At 59.0% G+C, this 19,321-nt stretch overlaps 1 protein-coding gene across 8 annotated transcripts; it reads left to right on the forward strand.

The window, feature by feature from the left end:
- Positions 1-2,752: 2,752 nt before the first annotated feature.
- On the forward strand, positions 2,753-19,156 carry LOC311436551 (protein O-GlcNAcase-like). Of its 8 annotated transcripts, none has more exons than XM_084518807.1 (17): positions 2,753-3,056; positions 7,086-7,137; positions 8,681-8,778; positions 9,202-9,332; positions 9,935-10,106; positions 10,440-10,538; positions 10,688-10,972; positions 11,247-11,375; positions 12,337-13,463; positions 13,535-13,709; positions 14,012-14,068; positions 15,681-15,766; positions 16,007-16,111; positions 17,248-17,339; positions 17,714-17,906; positions 17,984-18,155; positions 18,451-19,156. In XM_084518807.1, exons 2-17 carry the CDS (start codon positions 7,109-7,111, stop codon positions 18,585-18,587), a joined length of 3,087 nt encoding a protein of 1,028 aa, XP_084374933.1. In that variant the 5' UTR covers positions 2,753-3,056; positions 7,086-7,108; the 3' UTR covers positions 18,588-19,156. The 8 variants fall into 8 exon arrangements, with proteins under 8 accessions (XP_084374933.1, XP_084374932.1, XP_084374938.1 ...); XM_084518806.1 differs by lacking the exon at positions 2,753-3,056 and adding an exon at positions 3,592-3,797; XM_084518808.1 differs by lacking the exon at positions 2,753-3,056 and adding an exon at positions 4,380-4,609.
- The last annotated feature ends 165 nt before the right edge of the window (positions 19,157-19,321 follow it).

Below are 19,321 nucleotides of genomic sequence, written 5' to 3' on the forward strand. Positions count from 1 at the left end.
CGCGCTCGGGTGTAACTGCTTGGGCGCGTGCACGCCCGAGAGCGCTCCCGCCTGTCTGCGCGCCTCGGTGTGCGTGGATGCTCGTGCACGCGTGCCTACCGTGCCCGTCCCGCCGCACCCCGGGTGCCAGCAGCGCGGCTTCTCCGCGGGGGCTGCGGGCGGGCCCTCGGTCGCTCCGCCGGGCTCCAGCCCGGGCACCCGGCCGCTGCGCCCCCCCGGTCTGGCCTCGCCAGGGGCCCCCTGCGCGGCTGCCGCGGGGCTGGGGTGCGTGGGGCGAGCAGGGAGCGGGGTCGTCCCCTCCCCAGAGCCGGGCCGGAGCTGTGGGAGCGCAGCCGGCGGGTGGCGGTGCCCGGAGGGCTGCAGCCTCTCGGGGGGGAGCCGGCCCTGCTGCGTCCCGCGGGAGAGCCCTCGGCTCCCAGACCTGCCGGGGCCGCGTCCTGCGCTCCGGGACGGTCCGGAGGAGATGGAGGCTCAGCCCTGGCCCTGTCACACCTTCCCCAGGTGCGGGGGCAGTCCAACCCCGCAGGTTTTGCGTCTGTGGTGGCAGCTCCTGGGGGAGGGTAAGCTCAGAGCAGACGCTGTGAGCCGCAGCCCCTGCCCAAAGCCCACAAGGTGCCTGGAGAGGTGGGCACTGGGTGTCAGCCCCAGAACCGGCAGGATCGGGCGCCTTAGTCCTTGCCCTGAGTACAGGTGTGTGAGTGCCAGAGGGCACAAACGTCTGCAGGGGGAGGGCTTTGTAGACACTTGAAATGCTAATCCAACTGCTGATCCAGGGCATAACACACCCTGTAGGGTAAATGTGGACTGGCCTGTGAATTAGAAGGTGTAGCTCGTCAAGATAAAAACAAACACAGAAGAGGAAGATGTTGCTAGGCATGCACTCGATATGGGCTGGTTCTGCCTTCCAGACATCAGGACTCACTGCGTACGAAGCTGGGAAAGACGAGGGACACAACTGCCATGGGGGGCAGGACTGACCCTGTCCCCCTCCCCGAGGAGTCTCTTGCAGCTCCCCTGCAGCCTGATGTCCCCAAGGAAACGGCTCCCAGCACAGCATGGGGCTTGGGCACCCAAGGGCTTTGGGTCCCAGGACTGCTCCCCCAGACCTCACTCCAGGTAGCAGAGAAGAAATACCTGGGAGTGTGAGAGTGGGGAGCAACCTCAAAATGCCTTTCAGAGACAATGTGATGAATTCAGGGAACTGGAGGTTAGGTCTAATAAAATGCAATCTGAAAACCTGGCAGTGCTTTAATGAAGCCACAGGGCATGATAGAAACCACCCCAGCACTGGGGGAAAGGGAGGGCTAGTAGTTCAGACAATGACCTGGAACTTCAGAAGGAAGTGCACAAAAGTAGAAACTGGGCCAAAAGCCCGGGATAAACAGAACAGCAAAAAATCAGAAAAGCCAAAGTGTGATATGAGATGTAACTAGCAAGAAACACAAAGGATCACAAAAAAAAAAAAAAAAATCCAAAAAAAGGAGGTGTCAGCAAGAGGATGCTGAGCTGTCCATGTGGCCCATTGTCCTGCTGAGACAGAGGGACAGCAGGATGTGCCAGGACTCAAGTGCTCGATGTCTTCCTCCTCTCAGCCCACGCTGAGGAGAGTAGCTGTGATCGCACAATTAACACTGTTAACATGAGCAGCAGAGGAGCATGCTCAGGCTAGATAAGGGAAAATGTGACCAGATTAGCTAAACTGAGATAATTGAGAGTGACACTCAGAGCTGGTAGAGGATGGATGTGTTTTCAGAGAACAGGAAAAAGGAGTGACATGGTACCATCTTTGAAAGAAAAAAAAAAAAAAAAAAAAAAAAAAAAAAAAGGAAGTGATGAATTAGAGGCCACTTAGCTCAGCTTCAAAGTCCAAGAAAACCACGGAACTAATACACCCTGTATGCACAGCCCTGCTTAACTTCTCTGACAGCAGTGAATAGGGGATACCAGCCACAACTCTACCTTTAACATGCCATGACCCCAGCTACTGCAGGGGCACTGGGTTGCTCCTAGTGCTGCCCATGCATGCCATGGCTGGCTGCTCTGGAGTCTGCCCCAACAGCCTTCTCCAGAGGCCAGCCTCAAACTCGGCTGTCCCAGCAACAAAACTCAGCACAGGCTAGTGTAGAGGGTGAGGAAGGAGCAAGCACAAGCATGGCCTGTGCCCAGCTATCCCCAGCAATTGCTCTCTGCGCATGAATAATCCAGCCTGGCAGAGCTGAACTGGCTTTTCTGCAGCAGCAGCATCTGCCTTGCTCCTTGCATGCAGTTTTTATTGACATGTGTAAGTCTGGTTATGAGCAGTATAATGCCTACTGAGGTGCTGAGGCTTTGAGTGCTCTGGGTGCTCCTTGCAGTGTTCAGCCTTCTCTGAGCCACATCACTGAGTTTTGAGCACACCGTGGCAGCCCATGGCACACTCTGATCATCTCTTCCCTGTCTAGTTGCTGTTGGTCTGTCACCTGTGGGCTCCTTGGTCACCAGATGGCCCAGACACCATCACTCAGCTTCCTAGCACTACATTTACCTGCAAGGGAATGAGGGAGCTGCCACAGATCCTGGCTTTCTAGGCCTCTGACACCCACTTCTCCTGTGAAACCCCATGCTTGTGGGCTGGAAGAAAGTGTGGGTGGCAACAGCTGCTGGGAGGGCACTCAGCAGTGCTTGCTGGAGGAGAGCACCAGTGCTTCTTCTGGCTTGATCACTCACACATGCATGGACCATGGTAACAAAGCTGTGCACGTGGTCCCCATGTTTTAAAACCACATAGCTGGGAGAGGCTGCAGGCATGCTCCAGAATAGAGGTCTGTCTTGCAATGAGTCTGACAAGCAGGAAAAGTGGTCAGAAAAAGAGCAGAGAAGCTCAGTGATGACAAACACGAGGTCCTGCATGCAGGCAGGTACCAGCGGCTGCACAGCTGCAGGACAGGGAACTACTGATGTGGCAGCACTTCTGCAAACCAGAACCTGTGGGATGGAGAGGATCACGAGCCAAGCATGTGTCAACAGCTCAGAACAGTGTGACTAAAGGCAAATAGCAGCCTGACGTTTGCAAGCAGGTGAGTCACGTGCAAGACAAAACGGTCCTGAGCTCCACGGACTTGACGGGTGGGAGACGCATCTCGGCCTGGGCCGGCACAAGGGGCCCAGCGGGGAAGGTGCTGGTGCAGGGGCGAACACAAGGGCAGATGCGATGCGGGAGCTGCTCCGGGTCTGGAGGGGGCACGCGACAGCGCGCAGGTACCGCGGAGGAGAAACCTCTGCCGGTGCGGCACGGTGCGGCGGGGGCTGCTGCGGGGCACCGGGCTGCGGGCCTCGGTGCCAGGAGCGGCGGCCGGAACCGGGCTGCGGCTCGAAGCCAGGCGCTGCCCCCACCGGGCAAGGCGGCGGTGACTCCAGCCCGGCGGGGCCGGACACAGCCCCGTCCCGTCCCGTCCCGTCCCGTCCGTGACCCCCTCCGCGGCAGGGCTGCGGCCCTCGGCTCTCGGCGGGGCGGCTCCGGCCGGGGACTGCGCCTGGTCCCCGCCCCGCGCCCGGCCCCGCCGCCGCCCCACCCGCGGGGCCGCCCCCTGCGCTGCGGCGGGCGCGCTTCTGCGGGGGCGGGCAGGCGGCGGCGCGGTCCCTCCGTGCAGCCCTCCATCCCTCGGAGCGCCTCTGCATCCCTCCGTCCGCCCTTGCCCGCACCCCTCCATCCTTCCCCGCACCCCTCCCTGCAGCCCTCCGCCCGCCCCAGCGCCAGCAGGGCCGTTCCTGCCCGGTCATGGCGGGGCGGCCGCGCTTCCTCTGCGGCGTGGTGGAAGGTAGGTCCTGCCGGGGCCGCGGCTGGGGCCCGTGCCCCGCCCGAGCATTGCAGGGGCTGGCCCGGCACACCCGGGGCGCACCGCGGTCGGGGAGGGCTGCCGGCACCCGAGCCCGCCGCGCCCGGGACCCCGGGTATGGGAGAGGCAGCGCCCCGGGCCCCTGCACGACACTGGATTCGCCCACGGGTTGGGGATCAGCACCCCCGAAGCTCCCCAGCTCACTCGCAGAGCACTGATGGGCCCCCCCGGCATCCCGGCACAGCCCGCTCCCAGCACCGCGTTGTGGCGCGGGGCCTCGCTGCCCTGCCGCCAGCGCTCTGCGGTGGCTTTTTCTCTGCCCTGGGCACGAGGCCGGCATCCCGCTGCGTGCCCTCCTGCCCCCTGCCCGCAGCGGAGTGTCGGCACGGGCTGCGCCTGCCAGCCCGCAAAGAGCCTGCTCTGGTGTGGCAGCTCGGTATGGCTCAGCCCCTGTCCTGCCCCCCTCAGCTCCTGTTTCTTCAGCACTGCACCGCTGGAGCTGTGTGAGGCCTGGCACCTGCTGGTCAAAAGCATTTCCACCTTTTCTGGCAGCACATCACCACGCTGCAGCCCACTGCCTGCTGCCTTGCCACGCAGGGAGGAAGCAAAAACACCAAGCAAATACACACAAATCAAATAGAAAGTGCAGGAACAGGGAAGTTGATCATAAGAAAGAATATGAGTCAGACTAGAATCATCGATATAGGAAAGCTGACCTGGGAAAGAGAAGGACAAAGATGCTGCCATTCCAGAGCCATTCCAGGAGAAGGTTTCTAGAGAGCGAGGGAGGAAAGGTAACTCATCCTGCTGTAACACAGGCTCAAAGATGAGCTATCCCAGATGCCCAGAGGCTGGCAAGTAATGGTGTTGGCTGGATACTGGTGTGCTCTGGGCTGTCAGAGAGCCAAAGGGCTCTCTGCATCATTTGTCAGTGCTCATCTATCTCTAAAGCAAGGCACCTGCGTCCCCTTCCTTTGGAGATACTGCCACAAGTACAGTTAGGTTTTTGCTAATAGAGTTTAATCCATTTTTTTCTGGGTGGAATATGCTAGGGTGGTGCTTTCAGTAGTGCTGCTCTTGACAGTGCACGTGTCATTTCACAGCAAAGTGTGAGTGAGGTTCTTGGAGGCAGATGCTGTGCAGGGACTCCTGAGATATCCTGAACTGTGAGCTAAGCAGGAGCTCCCTTAGGCTGGGGAACAGAAAGTCTGTTTCTCACAGAAATACCTTCTTTGGATGAGATGTTTGCTGGGATTCTTGAGTGGCTACAGATTTGGCCCTGTGCACAGTAGGATATGGCTAGCATAGCAAATCTATATTGCCTCAAAGTAGGTGGAAAAGACGTGTAGTTGTTCAAGCAGGTTGAAAATCCATCTGCAGTGTGGTCCAGCACATCGTTGTCCAAGTTTCATGCTAGGGGGGCTGCAGAGCAGACTCCTGCCAAAAGGAGCCGGGCACAGAGTCCCCTCCAGGCAGAGCCATTCTGGTGCAGTAAGGTGCTGCATGGCAGCACTGGCCTCATGGCAGTCACTGAGAGCTGGCCCTTTTTCCCAGACTAGTGGTGTTGTCGTGACCTGCCCTTGTGCACAGCACATTTCAGCAAATGCTTTCACTTCCCTCAATCTCTGCTCCTGTTCTTGTCTGCTAGAAAGTGCTTGGCTGATGTAAAAGTTGCCCATGATGTAGAGCCCTTCTGATGCTAGGAGCTGCTTTGATGACTAATTACCATCAACGTTCTAAATATAATGTATTTTCTGTGAGCCTTCATATCTGGGCAACATGCTCTCAGTGACCCTGCTTGAGCAGGGGGTTGGATCAGATGACCTCCAGAAGTCCCTTCCAACTGCAACCATTCTGTATTCCTGTGATTCCTTGACTTGACTGCGTGGCTGAAGAGCCTTTTCTTGCTAAATTTGAGATCTGTGTTTGAACACTTCCAACACTTTATAGCCCATACAGGAATGTTGATGCTCTGCTTGACGCAGCTTGACACTACACAGAGAGGGAGATGCACAGAGGATCCATCCAGAGGGACCTGTCAGGCTTGAGAATTGGGCCTATGTGAACCTAATGAGGTTCAACAAGTAAAAGCGCAAGGTGCAAGTGCAAGGTCGGGGTAGTCTCAGACATGGGTACAGACTGGGAGAAGAAATTGAGAGCAGCCCTGCAGAGAAGGGCTTGGGGACGAAAATCTCAACATTAGCCAGCAGTGCACACTTGCAGCCCAGCAAGGCAACTATATCCAGAGCTGCATCAAAAGAGGAGTGGCCAGCAGGTCAAGGGAGGTGGTTGTCCCCCTCTGCTTTGCCCTTGTGAGGCCTCAGTTGGAGTGCTGCGTCCAGGTCTGAGGCCCCAGCACAGGAAGGATGTTGATCTGTTAGAACGGGTCCAGAGGAGGGCCACAAGGATGATCAGCGGGCTGGAGCACCTCTACTATGAAGAAAGGCTGAGAGGGCTGGAGCTGTTCAGGCTAAAGAAGAGAAAGCTCTGGGGTCACCTTATTGCAACTATTCAGTACTTGAAGGGGGCTTATAAAAAAGATGGAGAGCAACTTTTTGCTCATTCAGGTAACAACAGGACAAGGGGAGATGATTTTAAACTAAAGGAGGGGAGATTTAGATAAGAGGTTAGGAGGAAATTCTTCAGCCAGAGGGTGGTGAGGCACTGGCACAGGTTGCTCATAGAGCTTGTGGATGCCTCATCCCCAGAGATGTTCAAGACCAGGTTGGACGGGATCCTGGGTAACCTGATCTAGAGGGTGGCATCCTTGCCCATGGCAGGGGGATTGGAACTGTGTGATCTTTAAGGTCCCTTCCAACCTGAGCCATTCTATGATTCTATGACCCAGGAGAAGCACAGAGTCAGTCTCTGTATAGGAGTATCCCCAAGAAGGAAACTCTAGGGTGGATGTACAATAGCTCTGTGCTTTGGTGCACCCCAAATGCTCAAGTGCCAGGCCTCAGCAGTCTCCTCTAGGCTTGGCTTTTACCACATAAATTTCCCCTCTCAGGATAATTATTATCTTGTGCATTTTTTCCCAGCTGCTTCTTTCTGGGAAGGATGGCAGCATAGATATTATTATACCTGCTGGCTTGAATACCAATTCCCCCCAAGATCATAGCAGGCAAACAGGCACCTGAATCATCCTGAGCTGAACAAACCACTGGCTCTTGCAGTTTAAGAGCAGCTTCTTAGGGACAGTGCATAGAGAGACTGTTTTAAGGAAGATACTGGCAACTGTATTTTGGTTTTTGCTTTTCCTTTTTACAGGTTTCTATGGGAGACCATGGTCTATGGAACAGAGGAGACTGCTCTTTCGATGGCAAGTACCCCAAATTTTGCTCTCTGGACGCACTGACACGTAACAGGTTGATGAGGTGGAACTCGGCAGTGCATGCCAGCCCCCCTCCCGTGCTGCTCCCAGGGCTGGGGAAAGGGAAAAGGCCCCTGCCCTGCCCCGGCCTGACAGCGGCGGGCTGTGCTGCCCTGTGCCCGGCAGGTGGTGCTGGGGCTCCGCAGCCCGCTGCAGCCACAGGCGTCCCGCCGGGGGCTTGGGCCGGGCTGGGGAAGCGGCCGTGGGAAGGCTGGCGCTGGGGGTGCTGCGGGGAGGGTGCGAGCTCGGGGGGGGCGTTGCTGGGTCCCAGTGCTCACGGTGTGGAAGGATGTGGGGAGGATCCGTCACCAGCTGGTTATGAGAATCACGGAGCTGATCCCTGCAGGAGAGAAAAAGCCCTCTCCTGGCACCTGCTCCGTGCACCGGCCCTTGGCGCAATGAGCTGCACCGACGGACCTGTGCACCCGTGGTGCGATGGTCACAGCCCAGGCAGCACGCCCGTCTCTGTGAGCAGTGCCCTAATGATGGCAGCACACGGGATGTTGTGGGCAGGGTGCCGGTGACAGTGTGGGCAGGATGCTGGTCACAGTGTGGGCAGGATGCTGGTGACAGGGTGCTAGAGACAATGTGGACAGCGTGTTCACGACAGTGTGGGCAGCATGCTGGTGACAGCATGAGCAGAGTGCTATTGATGGCTGGGCCAGTGAGCCAGGAGCAGCAGGGGCTGTGTGCTGGTTGCAGTGTGCTGGTGACAGCACCAGTGCTGTGCACAGCGTGGGAAGCATTCTGACAACAGTAAGAGAGTGCTGGTGGTGGTGTAAGCAGTCACAAGTGCAAAGACTATAGTAGGGGAACCAGAGATGCAGACGCAGAAAAATGTTACTTAGAAAATCTGGGAAAATGTGTCACTGAGACAAAGGAAAACAAGAGATGTTGTTTTAGAATATATTAAGAATGAGCAGATCTAATGATCTAGCAAATCTACCTAGTCTGGTAGCGGGTTGGAATGTTCGTGTGTTTGCACATGCGAGCAGTGTGTTTATCTGTGTTTTCCTTCTCTGGGAAGAAACAAGATGTAGCATTTGTGTCATGCAGTACATGACAGTCTGTTCATCATGGGAAAATGTAAAACGTCATCTACTAAGGAGGATAAATACAAATAAATGAATAAATCAGATGGCTTTCATACAGGAGTGCCAAAAGAGCTGTCTAAGGAAGTGTCTGCCCTATGGATTGCTGTGCAGATTCTGGAAAGAATTCGTGGTTTTGAGGCCAGAACGGGCCTTTTGATGGTGTAGTCCCATCTCCTGAAACAGCCAGGCCCTGTTTTTACTCAGACCTGTTTTCCTTCAGCTCCGCTTGCAGTGCAGCATCCGGAGAGCAGGGCATGGCACAGCCCTATGAAAGAGAGGGAGTTGTGAGCTGAGCAGCATTTGTCGTCATGGGCTGGCATGCCCGCCTGGATGCCTCTTTGCAAAGAGTCCTCCAGTCCGTCTGGAGCCTTAGGTGACCTCTTGTCCTTGCTGCACAGGCTGGAACGCCAGGAGCTGAACTGCTACATGTACGCACCCAAGGATGAGCTGAAGCACCGGCTGCTCTGGCGAGAGCCCTACACAGAGCATGAGGCAGGTAGCGGCTCTGCTGGGCCCCACCATGGGTGGGCTGTGGCATCCCAGTCCTCACAGGTGACGCATGGTCTGCATCTCAGCCAGGGGCAGGCTGGCTGCTACTGCTCCTCCTGCCAGAAGCCTGCCCAGCACAGGGAGCCCCCAGACCCTGCCCATCACAAGGTGTCCCCTTGGACCCTACACCGCCCATGGAGCTCCCTGTGCAGGTCTTTGGCAATATGCTCCAGTGTGCCAGGGCCTGCAGACCCTTGTGGAGGGTCCTCTGTGTTCCAGCACTCTGGACACCATCTCCCCATGGCCCTTCTCTTCAGTGTTCTTTTCTGACTCTGGGTGTTCGTGGCTCTTTCTATTGGGCAGCAGTCATTCCCCCTCCACTTGTGCCTTGTCTCCCAGCGCTCACAGCCCTCCTCTGCTTTGTCCCCAGCCCGGATGCGGTCTCTCATAGAAGCTGCCCAAATGCATGGCGTGGAGTTCATCTTCGCCATTTCTGCTGGCCAGGACATGGTGTTTTCAAGTGCTGGGGATCGGCTCCTGCTGCAGCAAAAACTCAGGCAGGTACCGTGGGCCATTCCTTCATCCCATGGCTCCCAGGCAAGCTTCAGCAGGCAGTGCTGCAGGAGCTGCAGGAGAGGGACCAGCCGAGCCTGAGCCTGTGGGCAGCACCAGGGGGCTCCTGCAGGCTGGTGCTGAGGCCCCGCTGCCTGGGAAGGGCGAAGACCCTAGCACAGCTGCTGTGCTCTGCGGGGCGACCACTCCTCCCTGTGGCACGGCACAGCCAGACAGCAGCTGCCCATCCACCTCTCAGGCTGTCCCCGCAGCACCACGGTGTGAGAGGGGAATGGCCAGTGGTGTAGATGTGGCACAGTAGGGGGTCTGGGCCGCCACAATGCCTGCCCTGGTTTCAGAGGGCTCCTGGCCCGCAACAAGCAGGGCTGTGCCAGGGTTTGGCGAGGAGGGCTATGGTGGAGGGGCAGCCTGCGTGGAGTGGCTGTGTGTGGTGCGCTGCATCCGCTGGATGTGGCAGCATGGGTGCAGGCATTGTTTGTCAGGCTGCTCCTGACTGCCGCTGTCCCTGCAAGGAGTGAGGGGCTCGACCAGGGCTTGCTGCATCCTCCTGCTGCTGCCCAGGCGTCCTAGCGCCCTTGCTGTGCCCACAGGTGGCTGCCATGGGGTGCCGTGCCTTCGCGCTGCTCTTTGATGACATCGACCCCTGCATGTGCCGAGCCGACAGAAATGTCTTCACCTCCCTGGCAGAGGCCCAAGCCTCTGTGGCCAACGAGGCATACCAGGAGCTGGGACAGCCCTCCATCTTCCTCTTCTGCCCCACAGGTACTGCCTGCAGCTGCACAGCCCCCAGCTGCCCCTCCCCAGGACCGGGTGCCTGGCAAGCCCTCATGCCCAGGCCATGCAGCTGCCCTGTGGCTGCAGCTACCAGACATGCACAGCATATCTGCCTCCTGCAAGCTGACTGCCCCGATGGCCTGTAGCCTCCACCATGCCTTGGGGCAGCCCTGGAAGCTTCAGGATAGGACAGGAACCGGCTGCAGAGGGGCCAATGCTGCTTTCCCTGCCCGGTGCCTCTCCCCTGCCCCTGCCCACTGCGCCTGGGCAGCCTCTCTGCCCCAGTCTCTTCCCTCAGGGGATGCTCTGCTCTCTGCCCAGAGTACTGCAGCTCACTCTGCTCTCCAAGCCCTGGCCAGTCCTGCTACCTGCTGACCCTTGGACGGGAGCTGCTCCCAGGGATTGGGGTCATCTGGACTGGTGAGCACCCTTCCCAGCTCTGTGGGCATGCATGCGGCTTGTCCTCGGTCTGCAGTCGGTGCCCAGGTGCATGCGCGCCCCGGATGTGCTGTGTGCGAGGGACTGTGCCACCCATGTGTCCCATCTGAGTCTGTGCCCTGATGCTCCAGGCCCAAAGGTGGTGTCACAGGAACTCTCAGCCATGCTGCTGGAGGAGGTGGAGGGCGTCCTGGGGCGCCGTCCCATCATCTGGGACAATTTGTTCGCCAATGACTACGACTGCAGACGTGTCTTCTTGGGCCCCTACACGGGACGTGCCCCTGGCCTCATGTCTCGACTCTGTGGACTGCTCCTTAACCCAAACTGTGAGCTCCAGGCCAATTTCATCCCCATCCACACGCTGGGCAGCTGGTTTCGGAGCGAGCTGAGGAGCTGTGCCTACCCTGACCATGCAGGTACCAGGTCCCTGTGCCCCAGGCCATTCTGTATGTGGGGCCCCACATCTGTGATGAGGTTTCGTGCCAGGGCAGCCCTGGCCTGGATGGGTCCTGCCCATCTCTGTTTGGCTTTGCCTTGGCCCCACAGGCTCCCCTGCTTGCCAGCCTGGCTCAGGTGGCACCCCCTGTCCTGGGCATGGGGTCCCTCCTGGGTTGCCCTCCCTCAGAGTCGCATGGGATAGCTTGGTAAAACAAGTGGGGCTATCCAGGCTGATGAGCTCCGTTTCACTAGGGACGGAGACTGCAGCAGCCCTGGGGGACAGCCAGGGCCCATGGGAGGGGAGCTACAGCCCCCAAGAGGCCTTGGAGCTGGCACTGCTTGACTGGGTGGCTGAGATAAACCAGCAGGCCTTGGAGACAGGTAGGTGAAGAGCTGGCACCATGCAGCATCCCTCAGCCCTCAAACTCTGGACCAGCTCTGCTGGGAGCTCTGTGGGGTGGGAGAGCTGCCTCTTGGGATGGGATGCTGCAGTGGGGTCCCCTGTTGTCAGGCTCAGCTGGAGGAGTCTCTGCCTGAGCACAGCTGGGAAAAGGAGGGGACTTAAGCCAAACAGGTGGGGCAGAAGAGTTTGAAGCTTTGGCCTCACAGTTAGTTGGGCTTTGGGCTTGTCCTGCAGCAGAAGTGAGTGAGCCCATGGGATGGAGGATTGGATGAGCCAAGAGAGTGTTACCAGCAGATGTGTGCTGCCTTACCAGCCTGCCTTCCCAAGAGAGCACTTTGGGAAAACAGACATTGACAGAAGACAATGTGGTGCTGGGGGAGGAGATGACTGGTGGGGAATGCATGTGAGGTCCAGGAGAAGCACTGCAGGGTGACGAGGTGACGAGGGCCAGCTGGGTAAGCTGGCTGCAGGGAGTGTGGATGAGGTCTTTGACCCCAGGGTGTGGTTCAGGAACTGCTTTGGAGTGGAAACAGGGTGAAGCAGCAACCTAAGCAGCTCTGGATGGCACCTAGCTGCCTGAAAGATCATGATGTGGCATTTGCTGCAAGGAAGGAGAGCAAAGCCTGCTCCTTGCTTCTGCATTCCTGTCCATGATACCATGGGCTCAGCAGGAGGTTAGGAAGCCTAGATCATGGTACAGCTCTGGAAGAGGGGGCTAAACATGGTGAGGGCTTGTTTTGCACTGCTTGATTCTTGAAAGCCTGTGGCCTCCCCAGCCACAGTGGCCCAAGTGATGCAGAGCCCACAGTCTGGGCAGCTCCTGGTCCCTGCCAGCACAGAGCTGAGCTCCTGGTACAGCCGCCCTGGGGCTGTCCTGCATCTGGGCAGCCGTTCTGGTGTGGGTGCCAGAGGGGCTTTGCCTTTGCTCTGTCCCACCAGGAGGAAGAGCTCTGTTGCACCCCAGCACCGGTTGTGAGGGAGGAGCGGGGCTGCAGCCAGGCACAGCAGGATGGCAGGAGGCCATGCCTGGCCCCCAGACCCATGACGCTGCTCCTGGTGGGGCAGACCAGTGTGGCCCTGAGACCTACGGCGGGACACCAGGGGAGGGAAGGAGGAAGGTGACCTTGGTGCCTAAGAAGGACAGTGGGAGCAGGACCCCCACCTGCACTCAGCAGAGCCCCCCAGGGGACGGGGACCAGCTCGCCTCAGGTAGCGGAGCAAGCTGCGAGCCCTCCTCTGCTCCACCCAGCACAGTGGGCAGTGCCAAGCCTGCTGGAGCCCCTGGAACTGGTGAGACCTTCTGCAGCCTGGAGACCCCAACTTGCTGCAGCAGTGGGGCCGGCAACAGCCAGAGCCTTCTCCTTGACACCAGCAATGCCAGGGGAGGGGATGGCAACCTCCCCCAGCCCCCTGGCAGTCCCCAGCCTGGGGGCAATGGGGCTGATGTGCCCCAGACACTCCCAGGGGTTGAGGCTGGTGCCAGCCCTGTCCCCACAGCACCACTCACCGATGGGGCTGGTGCCAGTCCTGTCCCCACAGCACCGCTCACCGATGGGGCTGGTGCCAGCCCTGTCCCCACAGCACCGCTCACCGATGGGGCTGGTGCCAGTCCTGTCCCCACAGCACCGCTCACCGATGGGGCTGGTGCCAGCCCTGTCCCCACAGCACCGCTCACCGATGGGGCTGGTGCCAGCCCTCTCCCCACAGCACCGCTCACCGATGGGGTTGATGCTAGCCCTGACCCCATGGCATTGCTCACTGATGGGACCAGTGCCAGCCCTGGCCCCACTGCACCACTGACCCCAGAGGAGGCCACGTCCATCCACATGGCACTGCTGGCCCCAGAGGAGGTCAGGTCTGGCTGCATGACACCCAGGTTTCTAAAGGAGGCTAGGTCCAACTCAAATGACCCACTGACCATGGAAGAGGTGCGAATGCTGGTGGAGCTCTTCTACTTGCCCTACCATCATGGGCCACAGGCACAGCAACTCCTGGAGCACCTTCAGTGGCTCCGGGCCAACAGTCCCAGCGTGGGGGTCCCAGCCACAGCACCCAATTCTTGTGAGGTAAGGCTAGCCTGGGCACTGCTGCAGGAGGGTGCCCATTGTGGCTGTTCTGACACCCGGTCTGTCTGCAGGGCACCCAGTGGCGTGGCCGAGCACAGTCCTTCCAGCTGCTCTGCGCCCAGACGTGCCGCCTGCACAGCCGCTTCGTCTGCAGCGCAGGGCAAGCACTGCTCTATGACCTTCACCCCTACCTCTGGGACATCCGCAACATGCTGCTGGCTGCCAGTGCCTTCATCCTCTGGTTGGGTATGTGGATGAGGCCACCCTGAGAGCCAGGCTCTACCACTGTAGTCGTGTATCCACATCCTGGCCAAATCCAGCCCTGCTTCCTAAGGGACAATGGAGCACAGGGTCCCTGGGCACCATGGCACCTGAAACTTCCTCTGTCCTTTCCCCTAAAGAAGTGGAGGTGTCTGGGAACACTCCCAGCAGGCTGGGGTCCTGGAGTCTGACCAGGCTGCCAGAATCTCTGCTGGGAACGCATCTCCCCTTGATGCCATCCCCGTGCACTGCCTGTGCCTGCACTCACCACCACGTCTCCTTTGCAGACGGCCACCTCCTCTGTGACCCTGACCCCAAGGGCACCTGGAGAAGCTGCTTCGGCTGTAAGTATGGCACTGCTATCGCCCATCCACGAAGGCTGATGCCCTCTGTAACCTCAGGCCCCACAGCTAGCACTTGCCATGGGGCTGTCCTTCTCCTACCAGTGGAGCTGGCATGGCTGCAGGAAGGCTGCACCCCTGCACACCCTGGCATACCAAGGCAGGATGGGGACGGCTGCTGGGAAAGGACAGCAGGGCTGAGGGTTCCAGTTGTGTGCGGTCTTGCTGGGCTCTGCTCCTCCAGCTAGCTGGGGGCAAACGCTCTGCTCTAGGACCCAAGCAGGGACTGAAAGAACCTCTGCAAGGCAGTGAGGGCATTGCCCCACAACATCCAGGCCCTCCAGCTCTGCCCCCAGGCACCCAGCAGTGTCCCAGAGCTGCACAGCTGCCCCACCAGCACAGGTGGCTGAGCTCTGGCTCTCTGGCCGCGTTGGGAACACCCACGCTAGTGAGCATGGATCACTGGGCTCACGGAGCTCATCCAAGTTCCCGTGCTTCTGAGAAGTGTGTCGCAGCAAGACACCTAGCTTAGTGTTCTGCAAGGAGCTGTCACCTCAGGAGCATCCTCCCTGCAAATGACTCCTAACCTGGCCGGGAGGGGCCAGGGGGCTGGATAGCGGAGGGGGAACTGAAGTGAAGCAGCCTGAAGGGGGGCAGTGTCACACGTCAGGGAGGTGGCACTCATCAGAGCAGCACTTCACTGTCTTGTGGTTTAAAGGGAATGCCTGTTTCTGGGGCATGGCTTCTTGGCCTTTTTAATCCCAGGACCTTTCTGGTAAAAGGGGTACATGGAAGAAATTCTTTGCTATGAGTGTGGTGAGGCAGTGGAGCAGATTGCCCAGAGAAACTGTGGATGCCCCATCCCTGCAAGTGTTCAAGGCCAGGCTGGATGGGACTTTGAGCAACCTGTTCTGGTGGGAGGTGTCCCTGCCCATGGCAGGGGGATCAGAACTAAATGATCTCTAAATCCCTTCCAACCCAAACAATTCTGTGATTCAGTCTATGATTCTCTGGGCTACTGGGAGCAGTAGTGTCCTGGGTGACAGAAATGAGGCTGGATTTTGAATGCCTGTGCACCACTTTGCGAGCCCCCATTCCTCTGGTTTAGATTTCCATGACCTTGTGAGTTTTTATAAACCAAGAGCTGTTACCAGATGACAGCCTGAAAGGGGCTCCAAGTTTGGTGTGGAATGTGGTCATGTACCTTGAGCCACTTCTGTGGAGAAGCAGCTGCGCATGGTGCAAGGGTGCCTGTGCCCAGCTGCCCTGCAAGCTCCCGCTGGCACTGCTGGCTGAGCAGCAAAGCAGCACACTGGGCTCTGTTCCAGGCTGCAGCTTCTCGGTCATGCCAGGAGCTGTGGTTTTTCCTTATACCTTTCATGGAGGCCAGATCAGTCATCTTCCCATGCCCCCACTTCAAGCCGTGTTGCAGGGGGCTTGCTGCCACCAGTGTTGGGCTGCACAAGTCCAGGGAGAGCTCCAATACCTGGGCTGCATGCATGTGGGGCAGATCCTGAGCTGTGACAAGCACAGATCATGATGCTGCTGTGCAGGGGAGGCTGGTCCCAGCTGGTTATTTTTCACCTCGTGTGTGTCTGTCTCCTGTTGCCTCCAGGGTGCCAGAGCATCACTGCCCCACTCTTCCCCAGGGAAGATGCTGAGCCCTGGGCACGCCGCGGGGGCCTCTTTGGAGAGCTGCAGGTGAGATCGCACCCCTGGCTGCTGGGGACTGGAGGAACCCTTGGGAAGCCAGGATTCCAACTGCTGCTCCTGCCATGCTGTCGGGTGGCTGCAGGCTCGGGGAAATGATGCTGCTCAGGCCTCTGCACCGTGGCTGCTGCTCCTAGGCTTGGGGGGTCACAGAAGAACCCTTGTCCTGCCACCCCAAGGCAGGTTTGGAGCCAGGACAAGCTGCTCCATGATGGACTGTACTTCCTCCAGGCCCTGCTTCCCGTGGGGAACAGCTGTGACCTCTTTTATCACCCACCTCCGCTCTTTCCATCTCGCCAGCTGTATCTCCTGCGCCCGCTGCTGCCTCAGGACAAGGTGAGACTCATGGCCTGAACACACCACCTGTGCTGCTCACCCTGTAGCTCACCCTGCATGGCCTTTGCCAAAAAAGTGCTGACAAGAAACATGCATGTTGGCTGCTGCCCCCAGGGCTGAGCTTACAGCACAGGATGATGGCAGTGGGAAGGGACCCCAAGGGTCAGGCAAGCCTGGGGCAGGTCACTCCATGCTGTGTCTAGCAGTGGTGGCAGTCCCCATGGTGGAGCCCCCTTCATCAAATGCCACACAGCCTGCAGCAATCACCCTGCTCTGTCTGCTCTGCTGCCCCTCCCGGCTAAAGGAAATGCTGGCGCTGCAGATCCACCACCATGGACTCGTGCATCCCTGCTAAACACAGTACCCTGTAATGCACACCTGCATGGCTAACAGAGGTGGAGTTGCAAGAATGTGAGAGCAGATTATAATACCAGACTATGGCCACCAGCGATTCCCATTGCAAGAGTTTGTTTTCAGTTGCCTGTTGTCAGATTACATTTGAACGTCTGTTTCCAGTGAAACTGTGAGAAAAACTCTTCTGAGCACTTAAGCCAGTTCTGGGAAGGCAGCTCAGAACTGACTTGCTTTGATCTTGTTCAGTGATCAGGCAGCCTTCCCTTTGAGAAGCAGTATTTTTACCAGGATGTTCTTTTTGCTGATCCTGTGAACAGCAGAAAGCTCAAATTTGACCAAGACAGGATTTTTTTGAGAGGTCCCACTTTGCACATGCTCGATAGAGACTTGAATTTCGGTATTAATTTTGCTACTGTTCTGGCTGCTTTGAGCATGCTCTGAACTGGGGCTGATCAGCATTTTCTCAGCAGCTGCTGCTCTGGGGTGCCTGACTGGAATGCCAATGGCTCATTTTAAAGCGTGCTGTGCTGTGGCAGCAAGCCTCAGGGGCTAGCAGGACATGGTACACAACGGCTGTGCACATTGCTCTGCACTAGCACCCTGGGCAGGCTGCAGTACCCGCCTTCCCCTGGCCAGCAGCACTGGAGGCTATGGCTCTGGTTGCGGTCCTTCTCTGGGGGCAACGTGGGCACCTGTTGGTGCGTCATGCTCTGGTGGAGTGGCAGGAGCCGAGGGGCAGCAGTGGGGCAGGGCCAAGGCTGAGGTGGTTTGGGCTCTTCCAGGGAGAGCTTTACCGAATGTGCCGGGAGGGTCTGGACTGTGACCCCAGCGTTGCAGAGGTCCTCGTGGCCCACCCAGACCTTCTGGGTGACAGGTGAGACCTGGTCCCTCTGGGGCTCCCTCTGGATGCATGCCAAGCCTGGGCGATGTGGCCTTGGCCAGCCAGGGCCCTCTCCTCCCACCCCTGCAGGGAGCAGCTCCGCACTGTGGCTGTGGTGGCCTCGCAGTATGGGATGGGGCAAGGGAGGGCACTTCCAGCTGGGTCATGGAAGCTGCTGTGGGGACAGACCTGTTGCCCAGCTGGTCCCTAAGAGGGCTGCAGTGGCTCCCTCAGCTGAAGTCATCTGTGGGGGTCTCAACAGCACAGGGCGGGGGCGCTGGGTGCTGCAGGGGCAGAGGGTGGACGGCTGCTCCAAGCTCTCACTGAGCTGGGCTCGGCCTCAGCTCATCAGTGCCTCTGGCTGGCAGGCTGCTGGGCAGCTTCCTGCACCTGAGCCCTGAGTACACGTTCGTGCTGGAGGACGAGGGCGGCCCGTGTGGCTACGCAGCCGGAGCGCTCTGTGCTGAAGGTTTCCTGCGAGAGCGAGCCAGCAGCTGGCTGCCGGCCATGCGGCACAAGTACCCCCGGGAGCTGGGTGTGGGCGGCCCAGCCCTGGGACAGGTGAGGGGAGCGTCCGCAGTGGTGGGAAGTGGGGAGGGAGGAGGGAGGGCTCCTTCACCTGTGCTTGTCACCTGCAGGATGCCCTGGAGGAAGCACTGCTCTTCTTCCACGCAGAGCCACCGGCCGTGCCCCTGCCCGTGCTGCGGCGCTTCCCCTCCCTGGTGCAGCTGGGCACGGCCCCTCGGGTGCTGGACGTGGGGGCCAGCCGCAGCCTGGCTGTCTGCCTGCTGAGTGCGCTCAGAGCCAATGGTGAGCTCCATGTTGGCGGGTCTGGGACTACTCCATCCACACAGTGCAACCCCATCATGACCCCCTGCCCACCCCGGAGCTGGGGGCAGCCATCTCTGGGGCTCCCGTTCCTGCAGTCTGACCCCAGCTCCCTGGCACCATGACCTCCCTTTGCGCCAGGGACATGTGGACGTGTCACAGGGCCTTGCATGGTCACCCGCTGCCATGGGCAGCACTGGAGGGGGCTCAGCTGCTGCCCTTAGCCCTGGGCTGAGGCTCCCAGAGCTGGGGGCCTGAGCTCTTCTCTCCCTCACAGGCTCACGGGGAGTGTTTTGCCAGGTCAGTGCCGCTGACCAGCAGCAGCTGAGCTTCTACAGCAAGCTGGGTTTCGTCGCCCTGCCTGTGCCCTGGCCCAGCTCCCCTGGTGCTCGGCTCCTGGGACGCCTCCTCTGAGTGAGCATTGGGCATGGGCACAGGGAGACAGCACCACAGGACGGGAATTGGCAGCGTGTCTCAAGGGATCAGAAGCAGAGGGGCACCTTTGGCAGGGCAAATACATGGGGGATGTGGCCTAGGGGTAAGCAGGGTGCCACTGGGATGTGCACAGGGCACCAGGCTGTGGGAGTACTTGGCAAGAGAGAGGCATTTCTGCTGCTTCAGGAGATTTGGCCATCCAGGCCCTTCACTTCTGCTTGCTGAGCACCCTCCACCTGTGCCAGGGAATCAACGCACCCGGCCTGGCAGGTCGTGCAAGGGCAGTATTTGGGGTAGTGGTCTTGGGGCATGGCGTGTTGGCACTGGGACAGTGTCCCCGTCCCGATGGAGCTGCCCAGCTCTCTCCATCCCCATTGTGGCCGCAGTTTGGACAGCTGGTGCCAGGGCTGGCTCTTGGCACCCAGGAGCTGCTTGTTGTATGGATGGAGCTGGCATGGGGCACAGTGAGACAACCCTAATCTCTGCTGCCCAGGGGCTGAGGGAAGTGCTGTCCTCAGTAATAAAGCATTTGCTGATCTCTCACCATGGTTTGTCTCCTGGGGATGTTATTGGGATACCGGCATTTCCCTCCAACACCCCTGTGTCCGCCTTGCACAGACTCTGCTTACAGACAGTGCAGTAGAACCCAGGCAAAGCAGTGACTTCGTGGCTGCCTCTCCAACTGCTCACCAACCTTTGGCCTCCCTCACACC

This window comes from Aythya ferina (assembly GCF_964211825.1).
Source record: "Aythya ferina genome assembly, chromosome: 4".
NCBI classification, from domain to species: Eukaryota; Metazoa; Chordata; class Aves; order Anseriformes; family Anatidae; genus Aythya; species Aythya ferina.

Coding starts and splice junctions, on each gene's coding strand:
- LOC311436551 (XM_084518806.1), top strand. CDS start 3,758: ATGGCGGGGCGGCCGCGCTTCCTCTGCGGCGTGGTGGAAG. Junction 14,069..15,680: donor CTGGAGAAGCTGCTTCGGCT/GTAAGTATGGCA, acceptor TGTTGCCTCCAG/GGTGCCAGAGCATCACTGCC. Junction 18,156..18,450: donor GAGTGCGCTCAGAGCCAATG/GTGAGCTCCATG, acceptor TCTCCCTCACAG/GCTCACGGGGAGTGTTTTGC.